This window comes from Ochotona curzoniae, unplaced genomic scaffold (genome assembly GCF_017591425.1).
Source record: "Ochotona curzoniae isolate NIBS_2020 unplaced genomic scaffold, NIBS_Ocur_1.0 contig_1482, whole genome shotgun sequence".
In the NCBI taxonomy this organism is placed as follows: domain Eukaryota; kingdom Metazoa; phylum Chordata; class Mammalia; order Lagomorpha; family Ochotonidae; genus Ochotona; species Ochotona curzoniae.
Genome location: NW_024465100.1, coordinates 6848033 through 6875637, shown reverse-complemented (window position 1 = coordinate 6875637; position 27605 = coordinate 6848033). Strand labels below are relative to the sequence as shown.

Genomic DNA, 27605 nt, shown 5'->3' with positions numbered 1-27605 from the left:
ATATCCTGCTTGCTGTTCCATTGGTCTCTGATGTACAGACTCAGGCCATACTGTCTTAATTCCTGGTCCTCTATGGTAAATCTTAAAATGTGATGGTGTCGCAGAGTCTGATAGCTGCCTTTCTGTTTTCGGGGGGAATAGTAGGTGAGTCTTTTGATCAGCAGGAACAAGATATAGTTCATGTAACCTACACCTTGTTCCTGAGGTTATAATTGAAAATTATGCGAAAGATATGTTTCCGTCTGGGAATCATACGTGACAGAAACTTGGCTGTAACCTGCCCATTGTCGCTTCTGTAGCTCTGCTTGCTTGCCTGCCTGCCTGTGTAAAGGTCACCAGGATGTGGTTTTTGTCTTTAAAAATGCATCGCAGCGACAGTAGGGGCTGTCTCCTTCAGCCTTGTTCTGAGCGGAGGCAGCACCGGCTGGCTAATAAAGACTCCCCAAATTCTAAATTGGCTTTGGTGATCTTGTACACTGTGCGCCCCATAACATTTGGAGGCCCTAGCGAGATTTTCTGCTTCGCAGTGTTTGGTGGCCACCGGGTCTCCGGCCAACCACTGAAAGGCATTGCTCAGCGCTTGGCCGAGACCAGTGTCCACACAAGCAGCCGACCAAATTCTAACATTGTATTCAGAGTCATCTAGTAACGTCACTGGTGAGTGAAAATCGGTTTCTGCTGATTTCATCTGGTTGGGGGTCGACCCATCGTGGGCTGTTGGAAGGTTGGAGGCAGCCACAGGTTCTGCAGCCTGAGTCTAGGGCAAGATGGTCACCCAGGACTCTGTTTTTTGTTTTGGTTCTTACTGTGATTGTGGCAGTGTATAGGAATGTTATGTTGTGTGTTAGAGTGTGTCTGTCTTCTGTCTGTGGTGTTTGTCATTGAAAGTGTTTTTGTTCTGAGTTTCATTTTGTCTCATTCTTAGATCTGAACATGTGACAGGTGTTGTGAAAGTATGGCTTGTCAGGCTTTAAGGTTGTCATCAGGTTTCTTAATTGAGAGTGTGGTGGCCATTTGTCTGTCTTGATGTGTGTCTTTTTGTTAAAACACTGTGGTTTAACAGGACTGGTACCAAGATTACAACTACTAAGTCAGGGCTCTATTCTAACAGTCCCTTAGGGTGTATGTGCATTTTGACAATAAAAGGTTTTGTTTTACAGTAACACTGTGTGGCCTCAACACCACTTGAGATTGAATGAGATATGGCCTTTGCAATAAATCTTCATTCTATACCACTCTCTTCCAGCTAGAGTTGGTTTAGAAAAATTTCAAAGTTAACATTAACATAACGGTAAATGTGCTGACTGATGGATGTTTCCTGAGTCATCTTAGTACAGTTAATAAGTATAAATTGGGCAAAGGTGAGAGACAACTTGAGTCTGTCTCAAATGCGATGTTAAATTTAACATGGTCGTATTTAGAAGGGTTGTTTCAAATTGTAAATCACAGTCATTGGAAGATGGACTGTGGTTACAAATCTAAAAAGTATCCACAGTGATCCAGAGGGTTCAGAAGAAAGAAAATTTTTGATTTCATGTGAACCTTCTTGCATTCTTGGTTACATTAGCAGGAGAATGAAAAGGATGGGAATTCACAAAAGATTTGAAGAATGAGTCTTACTGGTATATCTAAATTAGTTCATGTAAATTTGTTAAATTATTAAAAGTAATAAGATGAAACTGTCAAGTTATGATTGCTTGGGAAAAACAGATTTTGAAGAGTAAAGTTTGCCTTTGGATTATTTGAAATATTTGAGTGATCACATTATGAATGTAAAAAATAGATCTTTAACCTGTAAACTGTAACTGTAATCTATAACCTGACTAAATGGGTCAATATTATTTTGTGGTGGTGAGAAGTCTTATTTTAGTTGGATATTTTAAGGTCTCTTCTGCATATTTGTTTGGTTTGGTTCCTCTGACTTTGGGATTTCCAGATGGACCCCTGGAGATCTCAAAGTGGGGGAAAAAAAGACAGAAAACTGTGTCGTACTTCTGGTAAAGGTAATGACTAATTTAGCTGTTTGGATTGTATGCAAAATATTTAGCAAGATGTGAAATTATACTATATTATTCTGTGATACAAATGTACTTAAAGACTGAAGAAATTTATTGTCATATTGCTACTATTGTTATCTTGTTGAAAAGGGACAAAAGTTTTGCAAAATCCTTTTTACTTCTGAGGATCAGGATCGTATTGAAAGAGAAACTCAGAAGTTAATCCTGGGGTCAAATGGCTAGCCCGCTGCAGAGATGGCCTGGCTTCCTCACTGCCTTCCCTACTGCCCAACCCAACTGAGACCCAAACACTGGTCAAGGTAAGGGGGCTCTTGATCAGTGTCACCAGACTCTACTGAGAGGAGTCCAAGAGTCAGCTAGCAAGCCAACCAACCTTTGTAATGTGAGCAAAACTGTTCAGTGGCCTGATAAATCCCCCATGGTATTTCGTATCTCTTAGAGGCATACTACTTGTACACCCTGATAGATCCTGAGGTGCCTGAGAAGAGGTGCATTATAAATGCAGTCCAGTTGGCCCCTGATATTTAATATAAGTTACAGAAGTTAAAAGAGTTTGAGTAAAGGCTGTTCTCTGAATTGGTGGAGGTAGCCCAAAAGGCCTACCTATAGACTAAGACAAGAATGACCAGTTTAGGAAAAGAAACTATCACTCATTCCTTCTTTGTGATGCCAGAGTACCTATAAAATCACTGTCTTCTGAGCCAACACATGATTGTTGAGACATTCTGAATTCTCTGACAAACCTGAGGACATCTTGACAGACATTCCATAACCTGACCTGGATGAACTCCTGTTTACCGATGGAAGCAGTTGCATCATCGATGCGATCACACATGTGGGATCAGTGGTAGTCTTACAAGATCAAGTCATAGGCTCAGGCACTAGGACATGAGACACCTGCCCAGAATGCTAAATTAATTGGCTGACCCAGGCCCTGAGATGGGGCAAAAACAAAACTGTCAACATCTGGAAGGACCAGATATGCCTTTACCACTGCCCATGTCCATAGGCTCCTTTATCAGGAAAGGGGACTCTAAATCTCTGGAGGAAACAATAAAAAAAAAAAAAGTTCTTGAGATACTAGCATTATTAGAGACTATGTGGTTGCCTAAAAAAAGGTGGCCATTATTCATTGTTAGGAACATCAGACCAATAACTCTCTGAGTTAGAGGAAATACATTTACTGACCAAGCAGCCAAAGAGGTCGCACAAAAACCAGTGGGGCTCCTTCAGATGCTCCTGTTCCTACTGGAATGAACACTGCCACAGACTCCCCAGTACTCGAGTGAAGAACTGGGTCTCGAAAGAACTCATAGAGCAGAGACTGACTCCAAAGGATGGATGTGCATTCATGATGGGAAAATCCCGAGGCATTGGGATAGGAACTAGATGAACAATTGCATCGTAGTACACACCTGGGCAGCACTAAGATGCCTGAGTTGTCGCAGTCACTACTGCATTACTGGACTAGATCAAGAAGCTCAATAAGTTTTGTCTGATGCCACATCTGTGCCCAGGTAAACCCAGGACCACGAGGTGAGTTAACTCCAGGAACCAGACTGCAGCAAGCACTCCGAAAGAACATTTGTAGATTGATTTCACTGAGATTCTACCAGGAGAATATGGGTACTGGCACCTCCCTGTGCTAATAGACACCGTCTCTGGCTGGGTAGTCATTCTCCACTAAAACAGAAAGAGCTCAGGTAGAAACCTAGAAGTTAGTCTTTGAAACGGTCCCCTGATTTGGCCTTCCTCCAACCATGGGGTCCCCCAATAACCTGGCGTTCATCACCCAAACCACACAATTGTTAGCAAAGGTCTTAAATAAATATTAATTGGAAGTTACACTGTGTATAAGGGCTTCAGCGTTCAGGACAGAAAAACAGAATATTAATTGACCAAATTAAAGAGACTGGCAAAAACTGGGTAAGCCTCCTTCCCTTTGCCCTCCTATGAACCCATTTATGTACCCCTTATGTACAACTGTATGAGATCATGTTCAGAGAGCCATTGCCTTTAGTCCCCAAGTGGGGGAATAAAAGATTGGCTAAATTAAGCAACGATTCCCTTATTAAGTCATTACAGGCTCCACAAATTTTCCTACAACCAACTTCTGCCCCGGTAAAAACAGCATATCCAGGCCCAACAAGGACAGCATCTGACTCTGCTTCAAGTGAACTGCAGCTTGGGAACTTGGTGTGGATTAAGAAACATCAGCCTTCCACCCTCGAACCACAGTGCACTGGACCTCTGCCCATAATTCTGGTTGCTTCAACTAAAGTAGAATTTGCAGGAAAATGTCACTGGATCCAACAGACCCATGTCTAGAAGGCCTCCTGGGCTCGACCCTGGAAAATTGGACTGTGAAGGAAATGGAAAATCCCCCTGAAGATAAGGTTTTCCTGAAAAACTCCCCAGTGCCTGTAACTCTCAACCCTAATTGTTCATGGAACAAATGGGGGCAGGCTTGGTTTGCATGTACTGTAGGAATTATTCCTTAGAGCACAAAGGTTGCACTCGTGAACACCCATGCAGAGTTGTGTGTTCTTGTCCCCCAGTACCCCAGCGGAAGGAGAACTCCTCGAGTTAACTCATCAGGAGAGAGAGCTCCTGTCCTGGTTCTGACTTTAGTAGGATGAGAGTAACAGGCTCCACTGCTGTTGGAGCCTCAACTCTGGTCATAGGATGCTAGACCTTTAAGACTCTGAGCAAGCAAATTGACTTAGATTTTCCTAAATTAGAGTCTTCAATATCTAATCTGGAGTCCTCTCTAAATTCCTTGGCTAAAGTAGTCCTCCAAAATAGACCAGAACTGAATCTACTGTTTCTAAAACAAGGAGGTCTATGATGACTGTAGGGGAAACATGTTGCTTCTATGCTAATCATTCAGGAATGATCAGAAATTATCTTACAACAATTGGCATAAAAGTATATTCTCCTCTCTGCCTTAGCTGGCCTGCTGGTCCCAAAATTTCTAGGACTGCTTGTGGGTCCGGGTCCATGTGTTGTAAATTGTTTGACTAAATATGTAACTAGCTGTATCTAGGCAGTAAAACTCATAGTCCCTAGGACTCACTACCACGCCCTTAGTGACCTTAACGTGGAGTCAACAGTTTGACTCCCCAGAAAAAACAGTGGGGAATGTTGCAGGGAGAGTAAAAAATTACGAATTAGTTTCTGGTATCTGTCTTTGTTTTAAGGGGTAGTAATAGCTGAGTCCTTTGATCAACAGAAACAAGATGTAGTTTGTGTAACCTATACCTTTGTTTCTGGGTGTTGTAATTGAAAATTCTGAGAACTAGGATCCGATGTGGTAGCCTAATGACTAAAGTCCTCAATTTGCATGTACCAGGATCCCATATGGGCACTAGTTCATATCCTGGATGTTGCACTTTCCTTCTGGCTCCCTGCTTGTGGCCTGGGAAAGCAGTAGAAGACGGCCCAAGGCCTTGAGACTGCACCCAGGTGGGCGACCCAGAAGCAACTCCTAGCTCCTAGTTTCAGATTGGCTTAGCTCACTTCCGGCCATTGTGGCCACTTGGGGAGTGAACTAGCGGATGGAACATCTGGCTGTCTGTCTCTCCTTCCCTCTGTAAATATAACTTTATAATAAAAATCAACAAATCAAAGGAAAAAAAAAAGAACATTCTGAGGATTACATGTTTCCGTTCTGGGAATCATACATGACAGAAACTTGGCTGTAACCTGCCCATTGTCGCTTCTGTAGCTCTGCTTGCTTGCCTGCCTGCCTGTGTAAAGGTCACCAGGATGTGGTTTTTGTCTTTAAAAATGCATCGCAGCGACAGGAGGGGCTGTCTCCTTCAGCCTTGTTCTGAGCGAAGGCAGCACCGGCTGGCTAATAAAGACTCCCCAAATTCTAAATTGGCTTTCATGGTCTTGTATATGGTGTACCCCATAATAATAGTTTAATTCTTCCAGATGTTTTCTTATTTAAGGCTACTTTGGTTATTCTGGAGTTTTTGTTTTTCTGTGTCATTACATTTTACTCACAATCACATTCACAGGTACACATCCCTGGTGGTGATTTTGATCCAGCTTAATTGACCTTACCAACATTGAGATTTTTGTTCAATGCCTTGAAGATCTTTTATTAGACTTATTTCTCTTTATTTGACCTATTTCTCCTTTAATATTTAGAGGGGGCTTGCGTGGTGAATTTGGATGTCTTTTTCAACATGCATAATCCTTTGATATTAGCAATGGATATGAAAGAGTAGAGTGAGCATAAGTGTTCCAAAGAGGAGTAACTAATCTTTTGTCAGGAGATGCTTTCCTTTGCATTGTTTTGTGTAAAGTTGATTCTCAATTTATGTTTGTTGAGTCATATCCAATTGAGTTCGAGAAATGAAAAAAAAATTATTTGAAAGGCAGAGACAGAGACAAGAGATAGATACATTCGTAAAGAAGTCTTGAATCCATTGATGTACTCCTCCAATGCGTATAACAGCTGGGGCTGGGCTAGCGGAGACCAAAGCCCAAAACCTGTAACTCAAACCTCTCATGGTATACATTAGCAAGAAGCTAGTTTGAGGGGTGGGAAAGGAGAAGGTGTAGAGCCATGATTTGAACCCAGGCATCCCAAGCAGTGAATAACCACTACGACAAATGCTTGCCCCTGGATTGATTTATAGAAACTCACTTTAAAAATAGAATTGTAAATAATATTGTTTTTCAAATTTTGTTTTTCAATTGCTTGTTGCTTAAATGCAGAAAACACAATGTCTTTTGATATATTGACCTCAAAATACATCAGCCACACTCAGCTCAGATGTTTATTATTTATAGATTCCCTGATAATTTCTATGTATGTGATTGTTCCAAATTTCACTGCTACACTGTTAAGTGCATCTTTCTTCTTCAATTATTTCTCACACGGTAGATCTGCACTTTTTCGTGGGTTCCATTTAGTGTTCTATTTAGATGTCTATTATATCCTTGCCACTGTACAATTGATGGTGAAACAGACTCCTTTGTGGTCTGCTGGGATAATTTGGACACTACCTTGTCATGTCCAGTTGAGCCCAGAATATTATGATATTACTCACAAAAGCACAGATTGACTCAGAAAAGAATTTTTTTAACCTAAAACTTTCTGTTTACACACACACAATAAAGCAATATATGGCTTACATATATTGAGTCCTATGCACAGGAAACCTCTCTGAAGCATTTCTTGTGAGGTTTAATCAGACTTACTGCCAGTTCTCAAAAAATTTTGACATTTTTCTGATTTCCATTTCTTTTTCTTCTGAAATGCAATATTAACTACTTTCTGTACTTTATGTTAACATTGATAAGAAAGAATCTATTTTTTTCTAATCATTTTCTACAGTGACATAATCATTATAACCACTAAAAGCCTTCCTTTATTAGACCAAAGAATTTGATTAGTTTTTTTAGTTCCTTATTAGAATGATTACGTTCTGATAGCTGCCTGGCTTGCTACATAAACTACCTTGAGTCAAGCTGGAAAAACTATTTTGCAATACATCTTATCAGCAAAATTCAGATAATCAAAAAGTTGGTTTTTTGAGAAAATAAACAAAATAGACACTCCACTGGCCCGATTGACCAAAAAAAAACAAGAGAAAGTGAGAATCAATAGCATTAAAGATGAAAAAGGCAACATAACAACAGACACTGCAATCATTAAGAAAATAATTAGAAATTACTACAAAGAACTGTACTCCCACAAATTTGAGGACCTCCAAGAAATAGAAAAGTTCTTGGACTCCCACCACTTACCAAAACTCAGTCCGGAGGCAACTGCAGAATTGAATAAACCCATAACCGAGGTAGAGATTGAAACAGTCATCAAAGATCTCCCAACGAAAAAAAGCCCAGGCCCAGACGGCTTCACTACAGAATTCTACAAAACATTCCGAACAGAACTAACCCCAATCCTCTACAAGCTCTTCAAAACAATAGAGGAGGAAGCAACCCTCCCAAACTCATTCTATGAAGCTAACATCACCTTAATCCCAAAACCGGACAGAGAACCATCAGAGAAGGAAAACTACAGACCTATTTCTCTGATGAACATTGATGCTAAAATTCTCAACAAAATCCTAGCCAATAGAATTCAAAAAATCATCAGACAGATCATTCATCCGGATCAAGTAGGATTCATCCCTGGAATGCAGGGATGGTTCAACATTCGGAAATCCATAAATGTTATAAACCACATCCAAAAACTGCAAAACAAGAACCACATAATAGTTTCAATAGATGCAGAAAAAGCTTTCGACAAAATCCAACACCTCTTCATGCTAAAAACTCTAGCCAAAGTAGGCATAGATGGGAAAATCCACAACATAATCAAAGCAATTTATGAAAAACCCAATGCCAGTATCATACTGAATGGAGAAAAGCTAGAACCCTTCCCACTGCGATCTGGAACAAGACAAGGGTGCCCGCTATCACCACTGCTATTCAACATAGTCCTAGAGGTACTTGCAGAGGCCATAAGACAAGAAAAAGAAATCAAAGGCATACGTATAGGAAACGAAGAAGTCAAGCTTTCACTATATGCAGATGACATAATCCTGTACATAGAAAAACCAGGAGACTCAATACAGAAACTGCTAGAACTTATACGAGAGTTTGGCAGAGTGGCGGGGTACAAAATTAATGAACGAAAATCAACAGCCATAGTGTACGCAAATAACACCAAGATGGAAGAAGATCTAACCAACAGGATACCATTCAAAATAGCAGAGAGAAGTATGAAGTATTTGGGAATAAATTTAACCAAAAGCGTAGGAGACCTATTCGAAGAAAACTACAAACTATTTAAAAAGGAAATTGAACAAAACCTCAAAAGATGGAATAACATCCCGTGCTCCTGGATAGGCAAAATCAATATCATTAAAATGTCTATACTACCACAAGCAATATACATTTTCAACGCAATTCCAATCAAATTGCCCAAAACATTCTTCACGGAACTGGATACAATGATTCAAGAGTTCATCTGGAAACACAAAAAACCACGAATAGCTAGAACCATCCTGAAAAATAAGAAGTTAGCAGGGGGAATCACAATCCCGGACCTCTGGACATACTATAGAGCAGTGGTTATCAAAACAGCCTGGTACTGGCACAAAGACAGAAAGGAAGATCAATGGAATAGAATAGAAGCACCAAAAGGGAACCCACACAAATACAGCCAATTAATCTTTGACAAAAAGACCAATGACAACTCAAGCAAGTGGGAAGGACTCTTTAGTAAATGTTGTTGGGACAACTGGCTGATAGCCTGTAGAAACAAAAAGATAGACCCACATCTATCACCATACACTAAGATCCAATCTACATGGATAAAAGACCTAAACCTACATCCAGAAACCTTCAAACTCTTGCAGGAAAATGTAGGAAATACCCTGCAAGACCTAGGAGTAGGTTCCGACTTTCTAAGAAGGACACCAAAAGCAATAGCAGTTGAGAACAGAATAAACAAATGGGACCTCATCAAACTAAGAAGCTTCTGTACAGCAAGGGAAACAATCAACAAAGTAAAAAAGCAACCCACAGAGTGGGAGAAGATCTTTGCACACGATATAGGCGATAGGGGGCTAATTTCCAGGATATACAAAGAACTTCAAAACAACCAAAAAACCAAAACAAACAAACCACTCAAGAAATGGGCACGGGAAATGGGCAAACATTTCACAAAGGAACAAGTCCAAATGGCAAACAAACATATGAAAAAATGTTCCAGCTCCCTAGCAATAAGGGAAATACAAATTAAAACATCGATGAGGTACCACCTAACACCAGTAAGATTGGCCCACATAAACAAGAACACCAACGACGCTTGCTGGCGAGGATGCGGGGAAAAGGGAACCCTACTCCACTGCTGGTGGAGCTGCAAATTGGTACAGCCTTTATGGAAATCAGTCTGGAGAACACTCAAACAACTCAAAATCTGCATACCATATGACCCAGCAATAGCACTCCTAGGAATATATCCAAAACACCTGTTTTACGACAAACCAACATGCATCCCTATGTTCATTGCAGCACAATCAGTAATTGCAAAAACATGGAAGCAACCGAAATGCCCATCAGCAGAAGATTGGATAAGAAAGCTTTGGTTCATCTACTCCATGGAATACTACTCAGCTATTAAAAAAAACAAAATGCAGTCCTTTGTGGCTAAATGGGCACAACTGGAAACTATAATGCTAAGGGAAATGAGTGAATCCCAAAAGATTAGATACCACATGTTTGCCTTGATTTAACCTGTAATTTTTTGTTTGATTGTTGGTTATTTTTTGAACCTGTCATTGATACTGTCTCAACCCAGATGTTTCGAAGAATGGAACTTGCATTATTTTTAACATATTGTCTACCCATTACTATGTCAATTAATTCCATAATGTTGTATATTGATACTGAGGCCTTGTTGGGGCTTTTAACTGACCGGATCTTTACTCTGTTAGACCTATCTTCAGACCATAGAAGGTCTCCCCAAGAGGCCACTGAACTTATCTGGACAATAAGACGCTGAACTTTATGCTAGGCATGTGTTTGCAAGCAATGAATCTCAACTGAACTTGAACTATGGTTATGCAACAAGGTGGAGGAATCCACCATGGGGGGAGGGGTATGGGAGGGGTGGGGGGGATCCCCAGCGCCTATAAAACTGTACTACATAATACAATGTAAGGAACAATAAAAAAAAAAAAAAAAAAATTTAACATTTCAAGTTCACTAACATCTACCTCTTTCATAACTGTTTAACTGGAGGTCTACTTACAAAAAGAAATTCATGACATAATAAACCTGACCATTTATAATTAAAATTGTTGAAGCCACACTAAAATATATTATCTATATTGGAATTATATATATTGACAGTACTTAACTGGGTAAAATATTAAAAGGACTGTCTGTTAGTAAAAATAGTCTAGATATTCACATAATGGAAGTAGTACTAATAGTTGAAGATAATGACACCTATAAATGGTTTAGAAACCGATTTTAATACTTGTTACTGGAATGTGCTTGATTAAAAATTGGGGGTGAGGGCTTTTACCCCATACCTTCATGTTCCACCTAAAAAAAAAAAAAAACATTTAAAAAATAGACTTTGGTTCAGATCTAGTTTAAAATTTACACTTGTGAAGAATTGCGGAAGCATACCTATGTCCGTCCCCCCCCCCCCCATCAGCAAGCTGGTTGAGTAATTGTAAGGTTTCTTTGCTACAGAGCGTGGAGTGAGATCAGCTGCCGTGTCTGCCGTATTCCTCGGCCCAGTGTTTGGAGCATCATCTGTGCTGGAGCTGAGGAGCGATGTCATCACTGAGCCAGGCAAACGCGCTCCATGCATTCCAGGGGATGCTCTTTTCCACCACATCTTCAGAAGAACTCCTCCGTTCCCTGGACACTTTTGATGCAAGAGAAGATGATGTGTTTCTGGTTTCCTATCCCAAATCTGGTAAGTTCCTTTTTTAATAGAGAAGTGTAATCAGAAAAATAATAATTTTTGGCAAACATTTATCTCCCATAATTTTTCTACATCTCTTGTTTCTAATTTATTCCTGAAGAGTTACATATGATATATGAAATAGCTATGATATCTATAGCATCGTAAAGTTCTCATCATGCTTTGTACCAGGCAGAGTGAAATTACATATTGTCTCTTACTTCATATGTAAAGATTGAGGTACATGTGATTTTTTTCTTATGTTTTAATAGGAACCTAATATTTTTATCATCAATAATATTATCAATAATATTTTTATTATTCCAACAAATAGGCATATACCTATGAAAAGACAACTGTTGTAAGATAATCCTGTAGATCATTAAAATTAGTTTTATATAGATATAGTATTTTCTTCTGTTTAAAAAGATTCATTTCTTTGAAAAGCACAATGACACAGATGGCCCAATGGTATATTTCATCTGCTGGTTCACTCCACACATGGCCACAGCAGCCAGGCCCGAGCCAAGAGCAGAGGGTCAAGTGACTGGGCCATCTCTGCCTTCCCGGGAGCATTAGCAGGCAAGTGGGTTGGACACAGAGCATTTACTCTCTGATATCAGATGCCAGTTTAACAAGCTGCAACTTAAGCCACTGGACATCAGACAGCCGTTTCTCTTTTGAGTGGAGACCAGGGTATTTCACATCCAAATTGTCTGTTGCCATTTCCAGAATTGTAGCTCTATGCGGACGTCAGCTACCTCTTTAGCTAGTATGAATTCAGCAAGAATTCCCCTGAGCTGATGTGCGTTGCAAACCCTCCTATCTGAGATCCAAGGGCTCTCCCTCTGGGAAGAAGCTGAGTTCACATAAAGCCAGAACCCCGAGGGATATCTTAGTGGATAAATAAACCAGATATATTTTAGATTTTGGAAAATATTGCTGCAAAGGGAAACTAAATGATTGCCCACAGAATACCCCAGGGCAAAATGAGATGTTGTAAGTTATGGATAATTATATCTCATCTTAAAATTAATGTGTTTAAATAATTTATGATACATTAAACATTTTTGTGTACTTTTTTTTTTTACTTATTAAAAGGCAAAGAGACAGAAAGAAACAGACAGGGACAGATGGCCATCTCCTGTCTGCTGGTCACTCTGTAAATATCCGCTGCCAGGGCTCAGGGAACCCAAGGACTCATATGCCAGTCTGGGTCTCCCATGGGGGTGGTAGGGGTCTGAGTATTTGAGACATCACCTACTGCTTCGTAGGGTACACATTTCTGGAAATCTATAATCAAGGGCAGACTGGTACTTGAATCCAGTATGCTGCAATGTGGGCATCCCTAGTCCGTGCCAAATGTTCGTGCCAATTTATGATATTTTAAATGATTTTGAATACTCATTCCGTATATAAATGACTAGACAGAAGCTTTCACTCTACTTGGTGCCTGTATGTTGATAGCCCCTGTCAGCTAACAAACACCAGCTGCCAGAGAGGATCCCCTTGAGGTACAACAATCCCTGTATATTCTCTCTACTTCATCAAAAGAAGTCAGTGTATTTTATTAAAGCAATGGGGAGCGGGCAGGTTTTGGCACAAAAGTTGAGACGCTGTGCTTGGGACACCCACACCCAATATTACAGTGCTTGTGCTTGAGTCTCATCGTAGCTTCTGATGCCAGCTCCTGTTAAGGCACTCCCTGGGGAGCAGCAGGTGATGCCTCAAGCATTGGAGTCCCTCCCAAACACACGGGAGACCCAGACTGAGTTCCAGGCTCCTCACTTCCACCTGACCCAGTCTTGGCTGCTGCAGGTACATGAGGAATAAACCAACTGATGGAAGTCTATTCATCTTTGTCACGATTATTAAAATATTAAATAGTTAATTAAAATGTTAAAATGCAGTAAAAATACAAAAATCACCATTCTGTGAGTCACATTGGTATGGAGTATAATTGCACTATTTAGGGCATGAGCACTATAATCTAAGTCCATCTTACAATGCAAATGAGAGTGCTATTTAAATATTTATTCAAATGTGAAGTTGTTATATTTATTCAAATATGAAGCAAATGGAGACTAGGCTTCATTTAAATTCTTTGGGAGGACATTGCTTCCAAATTAGCCAAAACATCCCCCAATTCCTTGCACATTTCTCTTTCTTTGCTCTAATTTGCTATTGTCTACAACATGGGAACATAGCCCCCATTTGTTTTCTGTAAACATAAACTGTATTCCAGATTCCATGGTAACAGGTTTGTGTCTCTAGGATGTTTGGAAACAGAATACACTCAGTGTTCAAATACCTCTTGCATAACTACTACGTATATCTGCACACAAACAAAAATAGGATTCACTGTCTGTCTTTAAGGGGAAATGGAGAGATGGACAGAAGCACAGGTGATGGCAGCCATGCTCTGGCTTGTGCTCCAACAAAGGTAGGAGCCGGGACTCTGGGAAGGTTAGAGAAGATTGACCACTCCACCTGGGTGGTCCCCAGAGATACACCAAGTCTGAGGACCGACGGGGATGGTGTCTGGAAAGGTCTCCATGAACTTGCGAATTAGAGAAGAGCCTGGGATGAATGGGGCAGAGAAGAGAGTTTCAAGCTGAGCAAACAGTATGTTATAGTCCTACCCCTTCAGTTCTTTAAAATATGATTCCACCTGTCAAATGAATTAGCATCTCAGGTATTCCAACAGGTTTCAAGGGGTGTCAGGATGTAATAAACATTTGCGATTAAATTAATGCTTTCATTGCTTTTACAGCATGGTAATTTTCTATATTCATTTCACCAAGAGTGACAATTAATTAAAATTGTGTTTCATTTTATTTTACCGTAAAGGTACTCACTGGGTTGCAGAAATCATCGAGAACATTCCCAGTGCCAAAATTACTCTAACATCTCCCATCGAACTGGGAGACATTTCCAAACTTGAAGAACTGAAAATGTATTCTAAGAGAAGAGTAATTCCAACACACTTGAGCTACAACCTGCTACCCTTGAATGTCAAACAAAAACAATGCAAGGTAGGTTCTGTGACCAAGGGCCAAGGCTTGGGGGTCTGGGAAAGCTGGGCTTGCATTCCTACCCTGCCACTCAGCTGGCTAGTAGCATAACAAATGCCACCTATGTTAGGGTACTTTAAAAAGTTTGCTGAGTAATAGAATTAAAAAGTTTATTTTGATGCAGAAAATTATATCCATGCATAGTTTTTCATAATATACATTTTTATGAACTTCTTGACTACCCCCATTTAACTGTTTCAGCTATCATTTTTATTAGAAAATTAAGATATAAATCTTAATACAAACACTGAAAACTAGCTTCCTGAGGGTGTTTTTATGGCACATGTGTTATTTTAGATTTGAATTATAATTTAAAAGAATATTTTCTACTTTTCTGTTTTGCTTACTGAAATATTCTTCATCGAGGAATGTTTATGGAATAATGGTAAGTAGAGATCTCATTTAAAAACCCATATGTATTTTCTATTTAGTTACATGTACAAAGGCATGGGCTTAAAAATGGCATCTGGTACACGAGTTGAGCTGCCACTTGGGACACGGGCTTGGGTCCTCGGCCCACTTCCAATTCCAGCTTCCTGCTAATGTTCAGTTTGGGGGACAGCAGGTGACTGTCCAAGTGCTTGGTTCCCTGTCACTCACGTGGAAGGCCTGGGCTGAGTAAAGGGCTCCTTCTGTCAGCCTGGTTTTTTGCAGGCTTGTGTGAAGGGAACCAGCAGATGGAAGAGCTCTCTCTGGCTCTGACTCTCTCTCTTTCTATCAAAAACATTTTTTTTAAAGTTGTTAAAGATACCAGATCTCATAATATTCCTAGTCAACAGATGTTTTATGATATTGTATTAAGTTAGATTTTATTGGCTTTGGAGATGCCCAAGGGTACTTCAAAAGGCTTGTATAAAATATAATTAAAAGTTTATTTTGGTGCAAAATGTTTTGAAATCCATGCACAGAGGAGTCTTCAAAAATTCATGGAAATGTGTATTTTGAAAAAAAAAAACTCTATGCATGTCAAACAAAATGTTTGCACCAAAATTAACTTATCTTTTAATACCTGTTTCTAAGACCCTTTAGAGGTAACGTTTTTGTGTAAAAGAGGAAAAAAGGGAGTAATAATTGAAAAGCAAAGGCAAAATACAATTTGCTTGGGATAGCTGGAACCGGTTCTCAGTGTTGAAGTCTCCTTAAGAGCATTAGCTGTAGACTAAGCATCAAAACACAAACAACCCCCCAGTCAAATGTGCACAACCCAAAGTTGCCTTGCATTGGTTGTAATTCTGTGACCACACCACTCTATGCACACCACCTACGCTTCTGTCCAAACGAAAACAAATGCAACCATTCGAGACAGCGAATCTGTCAGCATGATGGAGGCCATATTAACCTGACTGCACTTTCACTCAACTAGTCATTTTCATTGCAGACAAATGGTTTCTAAGATAGAGAAAGAAAGGAGAGAACAGAAAAGCAAGGAGGATGGGAAGGGAGGGATTTTGTGGAGAAAAGGAGTCTGGCAAGTGGACAAGCCTGATTAAGGGCTGTTCTGTGATGATGATCATGAGAACCTACCAGCTAGTAAGCCACATGTCTTATATACGTCACAGCAATGGCCAAGGTAGGCATTTTTCTATTCATAAGCAGAGACCAGAACTCAGATAGCTTAGGGTGTTACTCAGATAGCATAGGGTGTTCATTAGCTACTACATAAGGAACAGCCTTTAGGTGCTGCCCTTGCAGTGTGTCACTGTAGGACCTGTGCCAACACGGGCCTCCTGAGCCATTGGCCTGGCCACTGTCATCAGCAAGGGCCCAGCTCCTGGCATCTGCAGCCAGACCAACCTGCTTTGTCCCAGCAGTGCCTGTGAGTCCTTCTCCTAGTCTTTCTTGACCAGCTCTCAGCCCAACTTGGCCTTCTGTATGTTTTTTCTTAATCCTTGTTCCCCTTTTATTGTTAAAAAAACAAACAAACAAACAAAAAAACAGTAGAGCTGTTCTCTGCTCCTTGGGGTTCCATAGCACCTTCTCAGAAGCTCTGAGAATGAAGCTTGAATTAGTCCGGATTATCTCTTGGAATAAAGAAAGGGTCCTGGGGTGGGGCAGGGTAAAAGTGACTTGTCATGCCTGCCCAGAGTGACCTTTAGTCATCTCTAGGAGTACATGTTAACCCCACATACATGGACTATGAACATTAAACAGAAAGATAGCTGTGGATTGAAAACGACTCAGCAAACTCTCCTCTCTAAATGAAAGCAAGAATATCTTGTACTCATACAGTGTCGGACACAGTCAGAAATAACCCCCCTCCATCCAGTTTCTGACACTGTTGTTCTGAGGTGAGTCATCGGTCCTTCCTGAACTTCGGCTTCCCCTGTCGTAGTCCCCTTAACCCTGCCTTGGCAAGGGCTCCTCTGGTCATCCGCCTCCCTCAGCTGACCAAGTCCTGAGACAGCTGAAACTTTTCATCTTGCCCGTCATTATGTTTAAATGCCCCCTAGAATAATGCACACACTGTGGTATACAGTAAGTGCTAAATAAGGGCAGGGAAATTGCAAGAAATCTGACTACTTGTCAGTAAGTTATATAATATGTAGATATTTAAAAAGATAGCAAATATACGTAGATATTTTCCCCTGTGTTTGTTCCTAAAAGGTAGGAAAGCATTTAACCTGTAAATAGGGGACGTGTAGTCAAGTGGACAGGCAGCATCTACAGGACCCCCTGAATCCAAGTTAGCATCTTACAAGATCTCCCTAGGGGTCCCAATGTGTGTTAAGTTGTAAGAGGCCCTGACCCAAGGTTCTCTTCACTCAGCCATGGGAGCCAAAAAAAATCTTGTGATTTGCACATCTTGTGATTTGAGCTGCTAGCTTCTTTTAGGACATTTGTAAATGATTTGTTTATTTTAAAGGTAGGGAGTAGGAGAGAAAGAGAGAGAGAGAGAGATTCCATCTGCTGCTTCTCTCCTCAAATGGCACATCAGTCAGGGCTGGGCCACTGAGCTTCCTGAGTGGCAGTACTGGGGTTAATTCCATCCATCTTTTTCAACAGATGATCTACGTGGTGAGGAATCCAAAAGATACAGCTGTCTCTCTCTTCCATTACTACAGAGATAACCCCTGCCTTCCCAGTGTGGAAACCTGGGCTGCATTTTTAGAACTGTTCCTACAAGGAGATGGTAAATATCACAAGAATTGTTCTTTGTGAGGTGCTGTGAACTTTCTAGCTCAAAAGGAAAGCATTTACAAAAAATTTCCCATGAATTCTGTGTTTTCAGAAGTACACATACGTTGACTTGATCATTCTTTAGTTTCTTATCAAATTCTTTCTCTTTTAGCTTCTTCACAGTCTGTTCTAGCACTGATGGGTACACCCTAATAGTGACTTATTCAGTGAAATGACTTTGAGGTTTTCCAAGCAGAGGTGAATTCTGTATATGAATGCTGTTGGGTTGTTTTTTTTTAATACTTTGAATCTTTCCAATAAGTATGCACTGATTAGAGTGCTGAGAGAAAAAGCAGACTTCTAAACGGGTATCCTGAAGCAAGCCTCACCCTTGTATATACCTGCCTGAGAAATGACTCAATTCAAATAAGCCAATAGAAAAGACAAAAACAGGTTCCCCAATTAAATTTTGAAATAATCAGTGACATCAAAATTAGCAAAGTATCCTGAAAACCGCACACTGAAACATGATTTAACTGGGCTGTGCAAGGACATGCTGGTCTTGCTGCCAGCCATAAACTTAGAGTTTACCCCTCTCCCCAGGACTCAGAAGATGTTAAAAGCATAAAAAGGGAACTATTCTCAATTCCTGAAACTTTCAGTAAACCAAAAATATTAGACTGAGACAATACAGAATTGAGAAGAGATATGCATGGACGATAGTGAGTGCACAGACAAGTTTTCTCTAACTGGGCCTAGGGTAGAACTTCTTCACTGCCCACTCTGCTACCTTGCTTATAAATTGTGAAATTTGGTAACAGTCGAGAAATAGCAGCAGGTGTAGGCTGTTGCCATGAAGACACTGGCAACTCACAGACAATAGCTTTATAGTTTGCTTTACTCTCTTTAATAGATGTTGGACTCCTACCCTTTTAATTTCTTGTGATATACTTTCCTCCTTCACTAATTGTATACATTTAGTTAGAATCATAACGCTTCAGGAATGATATTTTAATATTTATCTGGCCACACATCCATTGAGTGAATCACCCTTCCAACACTCACCCAGGGCTGTGTATGCCGACTTTGAACATCAGCCCTTGCAGCAGGTTCACCAACCCCGCAAAGCAGTATATTCTGTCTTGGAACATGCAAGTTTTTTTTAAAAAAAAAACAAACAAACAAAAATTTTACTGTGCAGTAAATACATAGCTAAGCGCTAATGCAAAAATTACTTTATTTCATCCTCAGCAGTGTACCATGAAGTCCATGTTATTGTCCTGATTTCATAGCTGAGAAGAGTGAAGATGCAAACCTTTGGAGGGCAGATACCTTGTCCACCGAGGCATCACCAATTAGGAGCAGATCAAGGATTTAAAATCAGCTGTCAGCTCCGAAACCTTTGCCACTACTTCTGTGCCATTACCTATCGAAAAAACAAAAGGGCCTTCTGATCATTAATTCCACTTTCCCATGATTGCCTTCTAAATATTTGCAGATAGCTAGCATGCTTCCTTCCACCTCAATTCCATTTTTGGATTCTGCAGAGTTTAAATACATTAATTGTTTTTTTAGAACAGACCTGAAGTCTGCTTTACCTCAAGACAAGAAATGCTGTTTTTGTCTTCCGTTATTCCACACCGTGGGTCTCCAGCCCTCTCTGCCATACAAGCTTTTATCTTGCACATCCGCATTACTGTGCAATGCCTAGAAGGCAAAGCACAGCTCAGCGTGCTCTAATGAGGGAAGGCTGCAGCAGGACTGGCATTGCTTCTGTTCTGAGATTATTTTTCTATGAACACAGCCATGAAGATGTCAGCCCAGGGCAGGATTTTAGCCCAACAATTACGATGTCCATGTACCACAGTGGAGTACCTCGGCTTGGGTTCTGGCTCTGGTTCCTGATTCAAACTTTGCCAACCCACACTCTGCAGGACAGCAGTGATGGCTCGAGCAGTGTTTCTGTCTTACATGTAGGAGCCCTGCATTGGGTTCCCTGCTCGTGGCATTGGCTCTGATCCAGCCGTGGCTGTTTCAGGCATTTGAGCCATGAACCAGAGCATAGGAGCTCTCTCTGTCCCACGCCCCTACCATCTCTGTTGCTCAAATTAATATATTAATTTTAATGTACTAAAATATCTTAAAAATATACTGAGTTAGTACATTAATTTTTTAAACTGCCAGCCCAGACCACAGTGTAGTGAAGTCAACTGGTCTTTGTGGAACAACTGTTGCAAACATATCGTTACAAATCATAGCTGAGTATCTGGGGGTAGGAAAGTAGTGTATGATTTGAAAAAAAAAATTAAGGTGATTATTCTACACCATATTCAGCAAATGAGTAGGATTTTAGTTGGAAAAGGATTTTACCTGTGTTCTTCATATAAATCATCTAACCTAAAAAATCCTTTTTCCATTAAAAATTGATGGATTTAAGAATCTATACAGATGGAAATATAGCTTCCTGTATTATTAGTTGTGGGATAAGATTATTGTCCTGTGCATGTGTGTATTTTTTGAGGGAGTCTCCCTAAAGATCAGGGCAAAGATATGTTATGAAAAGCAGTGTATGAATTTCACAACTGAGGAACTGTTTGAAGTTCCCTTCTCTGTATGACTATGTTTCAGGTTTGTTCCTCGAAGACTTTTGGAAGGGTTGGTGTGTCTTGCAAATGAGAACATAGTGTGTTACAGCAGGCAGGGGAGACAAAAGATCTGACCTGAGATCCCAGCGGTAATTGTTGTGCAAGTAACAGCCGTTCTGGGACCTGTGCTCCTAGTACAAACAAGGACTAACAAAGTAATCTGCTTCGTAGGATTCGTTTGATCAGAAAGTCAAATCAAATCATAGCTGACATATGCTATAGAAATACTATGCTATAATAAGCATAATGTTTAAATAGTTTCGCCTAAGTATTATTCCAAGTAATTTATTTAACAACTAAGGCATTGTCTTACATCCAAGACCTCATGTTACAACTAAGGTAATCCTATACCCCTCTCTAATTATTGCCATAGATATGAGTTTCATAATGAGACAATATGGCAAAGAGACTGATAAGCTAGACATTTATGTAATCATATAATTTATCTTTCAGAGAATATATAAATACACATCTGCTTTTGAAATTAATCAGTAACTATAAATTATGTACTGGTAATATCAGGACAAAGTAATAAATCAAAGGAACTAATATCTTCTCATTCTACACTCCTTTCTTTCTACAGAACCCTCTTTAGTCTTGTATGAATACTCTATTTCCTAGACCACTTCATTGCATAGAGCTTTGCTTTTCTACACAACTGCCTTCTGAGTGCTTCCTAGAAACTAGATGCTAAAATACTCATTAGAGCAGGAGAAAGGTTTATATAAAGTAGAGAAGGCTTGGAGTAGGCTTTATGAAGAATAGGACATGTTCATGTAGGACAAATAGACTTAATAGTGAGACTTGGGGCCCTTAAAATTAGAAAAATGAATTTGCAGAGATGTAACTTCAGACATGGAAGTTTCTCCATCAGCAATAGGAGAGAAGACAAGAAGGTGAGGTGTTTTGACCCAATACTGAGTGGCTTTATTTTTTCACTTGATTGAAATAAACAATTAGGAGGCAAGTAGGTAGAAGATATTGGCAAGAAAATGATTGCAGAAATGAGCAAGGGGAAGAAAGTGAAAGATGGGGACAAAAATGGTCAGAGAAGGATATTCTGGAAGCCTTCCATGGAAGCCACCACAGCTGATGGCAAACTGTGAGATGACACCGAAGGTGGTGACCTCACTGAGTCTGTAGGTGACTGACGATTGGATCTGATGTCTGAGACGAAAAATAAATAAATAAATAAATAAAAGAGGAAGTGGATTCCAAGAACATGAAGCTCAGAGAAACATGGATTCCAACAGAAAGACTCTAAGCATTTCTAGGGAATAGTGATTCATCTCCAGACCCCTGAGACACACTGCTTGGATGAAGAGAGCCTCTTATTTTGGGGGGCACTCAGAGGAGTAATTTAGAGAAGCAGAGAAAGAGCTATGCGGGCATATCAAACCAGAGGTGGTGAGGGTGGAAGCTCCAGGTCCCTTAAGTTTACACATCTACTGATAACCTGGACATTGAGGATCTGGATTTAAAAATGTCTGTTACAAATGCTGTTTCAAAACACCTTTCAAGTATCGCATTAATCCACTTTCCCATATCAGCAGGAAGGCACAGGCAGTCCATTTCATCAAGTTCTTCGGGCAGGCTTACTTAATTTTACAACAAGGTGAGAGATATAAAGTAGTTAGTGGTTAATAGAACAGCGGACTCTCAAATTATGACCAGACTCTGCTTTCATTCTTTGATCCATTCTGACACATGTTGCAATATATTTTCTCCTGAAAGCATGACATGCAAGATCAATTACCTCTGACCATGGTTGTGACACTGGATCTCCATCTCTGCCTTGACCCCTGGCTAGGACCCAGCAACACCTACAACATCTGAAAGTCCATTCTGACACAATCCAGGACTGGGCTCTTATTGCTTAGTGTGGGATGGAGAAGCAGGATACCAGCATGGGGCAATCAGTCTTCCACAAGTGCTTGCATCTAGAAAGTGGTTGTTCATTCTAGGAAGAGAACATGAACCCATCATCCCCTTATCACTCACATAGTTATTTGGGTAATTAAAGTTGTGTAAGCTACAGAAGCAGCATGGGATTTCTAGGAACTGCTGACTCTGTCATAGAAACTCTTCCAAGTATCAAAGTGATTGGGTTGTAATCCAGCATCTGCAGAGTATGCTTCAAGTTGTCTTCTTCACCTTAATGGGAAAAATCCAGGTACAATGGTCACAGTGTTTGCCAATCACTCAACAATTCACTTTTCCTCCAGTTGTGTATGGATCCTGGTTTGATCATGTTTTAAGCTGGGAAGAACACAAAAATGACAAAAATGTTCTAATTATATTCTATGAAGAAATGAAGAAAGTAAGTCCTCTTTGTTGTTTAACAATCAAAATTTAAATCAAATTAAGTAAAACAAGCAATCAGCAAATTATACTTTGATATTTTGAGCAAATGTGTTGTTTGATAAAAGCACTTTTTCTTTAAATTTGCTTGCTTCAGGATCTCTCTGAAAACATAAAGAAAATCACTACTTTCCTCGATACCAACTTGAGTGACAGTGACATCAGCAAGATTGTCGAGAAAGTATCTTTCAATAAAATGAAAACTAACGCAGTCAAAGAAAAGTGTGACACCAGTCACACCATCTGTGCACTCACATCCAACCGGAGCCTGGTCTTCCGGAAAGGTAAGCCAGAGAGGTGCAGCGTTCTGGGCCTGGGGTGTATATGGGGGAGCACAGTCAGTTCCTTCTATGTACAAGTTCTGTAGGTGTGAACCCAACCAACTGCAGGGCAAAAATATGTAGGTAAACTTGACTCCGCACTGAGCAAGTAGGCTTTTTTTCCTGTCATTGCTGCCTAAACCATACAGTATAACAGGTATTTACAGAGCATTTACACTGTATCAGGTGCAGTAAATGGTCCAAAGATGAACTCAGCAGGGAGCAGAGAAGGCCGCATGTATATGCCAACATGGTGGCATTATTTTTCTATGAGGTACTAGAGCATCTGCAGAGGTTAGTATACTTGGACATTCTGGAATCAACCTCCTGTCAATACTTAGGGACAACTGTAGTTCTATCTTGCCACTTTTTTAAAAAAAAAAATTTTTTTTTTGAGACTAAATATTTTCAGTTCACTATATTCAAATGCTTAATGGCTGTACTAAGAGGTCAACAAATTAAAAACTAAGCAGACCCTAGTTCAGGGGGAAAATAAATGAGGGCTATCAACAATAATGCAGTGAAAAGATGTTCAATTTCACTCATATAATGCACATCCTAAAAATAGTCACAAAATCATTAATACTGCAGTAGTAAATAATTTATTCAAATTTGTTTGATGGATATTTAAGAGTTTCACAAAGCGTTGCATTTTTTCCTCCTTTCACCTTTGATGTTCATGTGTCCACTTCCATTGAGTGGAGGAGGTGAGGGTGGAAATCCAGCCCCTGAAAATAAATATTTCAGAGTCACCGATTCTGACTCATTGGCATACAGAGAGATTTGTCTTTACACGGAGTTTATGTTTGCCTTTACTTTGAAGTCAAAAATAGAGCTAATCTTTTAGTAAAGACAACGGTGGACACAGAGATAAGGTGACAAATGAGAAGATTATGGGTCCAACGGTGTTAAAAATTGGGGGGAGAACTATAGGAGTGTGGAAAAATGGACAGGATTCATGTCACAATATTATTTGTGACAGTTAAAACCAAGACGGTGGGATTGTAGTCTTCTGCAGCCACTGAGAAAGTCAGCAAGAAGAGTACTCAGACAACTGGACACTCATCTACCACATGACCCAGCTATCCCACTTCTGGGACTCTATCCAAAAGAAGTGATGTCTATATATGAGAAAGCAACCTGCATCCCTATATTCATTACAACATGATCAACAGCAGCAAAGACATGGAAACAACCTGGATACCCACTGAGAGAGGATTGGATAAAAATACTTTGGTACATCTACTCTATGGAATACTATTCAGCGATTAAAAAGAATGAAACTCTACCACTTGCAATAAAGTGGTCCCAACTGGAGACCATTATGCTCAGTGAAATAAGCCAATCCCAAAAGGACAAATAGCATATGTTCTTTCTGATATAAGACAACCTTCATCCAAAACATAAAATAAAAAGAGGTATAGGTAAAGAAGTATACACTTGTAATCTCATAAACGAGCAGTATGATGGAGTACCAAGAGTCAAAGAAAAACTGCAGTATGCGTCTTTACTTCCAAATAGAAACAGGCCCCGATACAACTGTTAAATATATAATGACAGCAAAGTACCAGACTCTCTACTGTTGATTATATCTACAATATCATGACACATGTAAAGAATGCTGGAACCGAGACCACAGCTAAAGAATTATATTATTGTAAAATGCAGGGGAGAGTGGGGAGAGGAATGGAGGAGGGAGAAAGCCCATTACTGGAGTCCTGAGAATGAAAGAAAATTACATAAACATTGGTAACATTTCCTGAGTGCTTACTACGGGCCAGGTGCATGCCTTGCTTATCTCGCTGAAATTTGACAGTAGACTGGCTTGCCATGTATTTCTGAGACACTAAACCCCTGAGTAATTTATCCAAAGTCACACCCCTAGCACATGGTCAAAGCAAGAGTTGAGTCCAATCAGTCTTAATTATCTGAGCCTTTTCTTCAGTCTAGCTGACATAGTTGTCAGTTTCCTTATTGTTTTGAACACATGAGCTGTAAGTACTATTGATTTTTCCCTCTTGTTTCCTGTTCTCTATCTTGCTTATTCCTGCTTTAGTCTTTATTGCTTTCTTCCTTCTATCCACTTGGATTTGATTTTTTCTTTCTTCTACTAAATACTTGAGCGGTAAGATCAGGCTCTTTATTTGAGATCATTCTTTCTGTAAAATGCAAGCATTTCTCCCTCTAAAATGCCCTCTTGGTACTGCAGTTGCTGTGTCTCATACATTTTGGTATGTTGTATTTTTATCTATGTTTGTCCCAAGATACTTTCTCTTGATGAACAAGAGCCAGAGTTGAGACTTGGCACAGTGTGTCCAGTGGAGGTGACAAGGACGGGCCTGTCCAATTGGTCTGGTGGCCAGGACTGACAAAGGGGATTTGCCTGCTCAGGAAGGGCTCAGGGACTATGTGTGAAGACTGCGTATTCAAGGCGAGGATGTCACACAAGTGGTGTTTGCCTTCCATTGTCTGCTATTAGTTTTATATAATAACCATCCTGTGGTAACTCTTCAATACAGCTGCAGCTGCTAAGGTGGCGAGAGAGGAAAGCAGATAATGTCCACACTGGTCTGTTTTATGTTCTTATTAACATTAGCTTTGAAACCTCTTTGCTTTCTATAGTAAAATCTATCACGTTTACACATTTTTATGCTTTTCTTTAAAAAAAAAAAGATTTATTTCTTTTCACTGGAAAGTCAGATTTAGAGAACGAGATACAGAGAGAAAGATCTCTATCCACTGCTTCACTTCCCAAGTGGCCTGTATGGCCAGAACTGTGCCGATCCAAAGCCAAGAGCCTCTTCCGGGTCTCCCACACAGGTGCAGGGTCCCAAGGCCCTGGGCCATCCTCCACTGCTTCCCTAGGCCACAAGCAACGAGCTGGACAGGAAGTAGAGCAGCCAAGACATGAACTGGCACCCATATGGGATCCCAGCACATGCAAGGCGAGGACTTTAGCCACTAGGCTAATGTGCCGGCCCCAATGCTTTCCTTCTTTTTAGGAAACAGTTTTTTAAATTTTCTAGGGGTAGGCATTTGGACAAGCAGTTGAGTCACACTGCCCAATCGTCTCTTGGATTACCTAGGCTTGATACCCAGTTCTGGCTCCTGGCTTCAGCTTCTTTTTAATTCAGAGCCTGTCAAGCTGTGGTGATGGCTCAAGTAATTGAGTTTCTGCCACCCACCTGGGAGACGTGCACTGAATTCCCAGCTCCTGACTACCGCCTCAGCCCAGCCCAGCCCAGCCCCAGCCCAGCCCAGCCCCAGCCCAGCCCCTGCAGTGATGAGTGCATGGGAGCTCTGTCTCTCTCTTTCAAGAAAAAGAAGTTAAAATTGAAAATTAAAAAAAAAAAAAACCTACACAAATCAATATACCACTCTTTAGAAGAAATTGAGGCAACAGGTAAGCAAATGAATCTTAATCCCTCCATTATCTTATCACCAGGAGATACCAAATGTTCACATTTTAGTGTAAAGCTGGCAGTTTTCTTTTGTGATGGCTATACATTTAAATTGGTTCTTATCTAATGCGTTTCCAATTCTTCCAGGAGTGGTGGGTGATTGGATAAACTACTTCACTCCAAGACAGAAGAAAGCATTTGATGAACTATTCACAGAGAAAATGAAGCACAGTAAGCTGGCATTGCACTTGGTGGACTACTCCATGTAAATGGGAAATGAAAACAATTTTCATTTATGCATTGAGGCACTTGGGGATTATGTAAATATTTTCAATGATGTGGAAAGCAGATATTACTTTCAGTGAGAAACAGATACCTTATGAAGGTGTCAACTGCATCCTGCGTGAGCGATGAAGATTATTATGTTTGGTGATAGGAGAGAGTTATTAATAAAAGGAAGTACACCATTCTTGCAGGGCTCAAATGTATATTAGTTTGAAGAGTGTTCAGAAAGACCCGGATTACTTCTCTTCAGAAAGAGCATATTAATGTTGTGTTCTAAAAGCTGTGATAACAGCTCCAAAAGAGGTGAGAGATTGAAATAAGACAGTGTCTGGGAAAAACTTACTTTCTATTCATCTGGACAATCATGGCCTTGAGACAAACATTTTTATTCTGGCTTTTCCCCAGTGTCTGCGCAGAAATATATTCCAGTGTTGTGATAGTGAGAAACATGGTCTTCGTATAGAAGAAACACATGATAGGTAGGTTCGAGCCAGTGTCCACACTGCAGTAAATTGGAAAAAATGAAGAAGGAAAGATGTTCTCATAGGAACAGAGACTTGGCATTCTAGTGTTTTATTTCATCCAATCAGCCAAATTACAAAACTTTTTATATTCCTGCTTAACAAAATGGAACTCTCAGGCCAGAATTGTAGTATACTGGATGTAACTGTCATGTGTGATGCCAGCATCTCATGAGGACACCAGGATGTGTCCCGGCTGTTTCACCTCTGCTCCAGCTCCATGCTGACATCCTGGGAAAATCCATGGAGAACAGTCCAAGGACTTGGATACGTGAACCCATTTTGGGGACCTGGAAGAAACTCCTGTATCCTGGCTTTGGCCTGGCCTAGCATCAGCTGTTGAAGACATCTGCAGAGTGAACCAACAGATGGAAGACCTCTCTGTCTCTCCCACTGTCTCTTATTTTCTCTA

The 27605-nt window shown here is 40.2% G+C and overlaps 1 protein-coding gene across 1 annotated transcript; it reads left to right on the top strand.

Annotated features, from left to right (window-relative positions):
- Nucleotides 1–238: 238 nt before the first annotated feature.
- LOC121147764 (sulfotransferase family cytosolic 1B member 1-like) lies at nucleotides 239–27407 on the top strand. Its single transcript, XM_040967668.1, has 7 exons — nucleotides 239–657; nucleotides 11253–11481; nucleotides 14320–14504; nucleotides 17547–17673; nucleotides 22531–22625; nucleotides 22764–22950; nucleotides 26535–27407. Exons 2-7 carry the CDS (start codon nucleotides 11337–11339, stop codon nucleotides 26654–26656), a joined length of 861 nt encoding a protein of 286 aa, XP_040823602.1. The 5' UTR covers nucleotides 239–657; nucleotides 11253–11336; the 3' UTR covers nucleotides 26657–27407.
- The last annotated feature ends 198 nt before the right edge of the window (nucleotides 27408–27605 follow it).

What these genes read in the sequence shown, in the direction of transcription:
- LOC121147764 (XM_040967668.1), top strand. Translation starts at nt 11,337, where the DNA reads ATGTCATCACTGAGCCAGGCAAACGCGCTCCATGCATTCCAGGGGATG. An exon ending in TCTATGAAGAAATGAAGAAA is followed by an intron (nt 22,626 to 22,763) that starts GTAAGTCCTCTT and finishes TGCTTGCTTCAG; the next exon opens with GATCTCTCTGAAAACATAAA. An exon ending in GAGCCTGGTCTTCCGGAAAG is followed by an intron (nt 22,951 to 26,534) that starts GTAAGCCAGAGA and finishes CAATTCTTCCAG; the next exon opens with GAGTGGTGGGTGATTGGATA.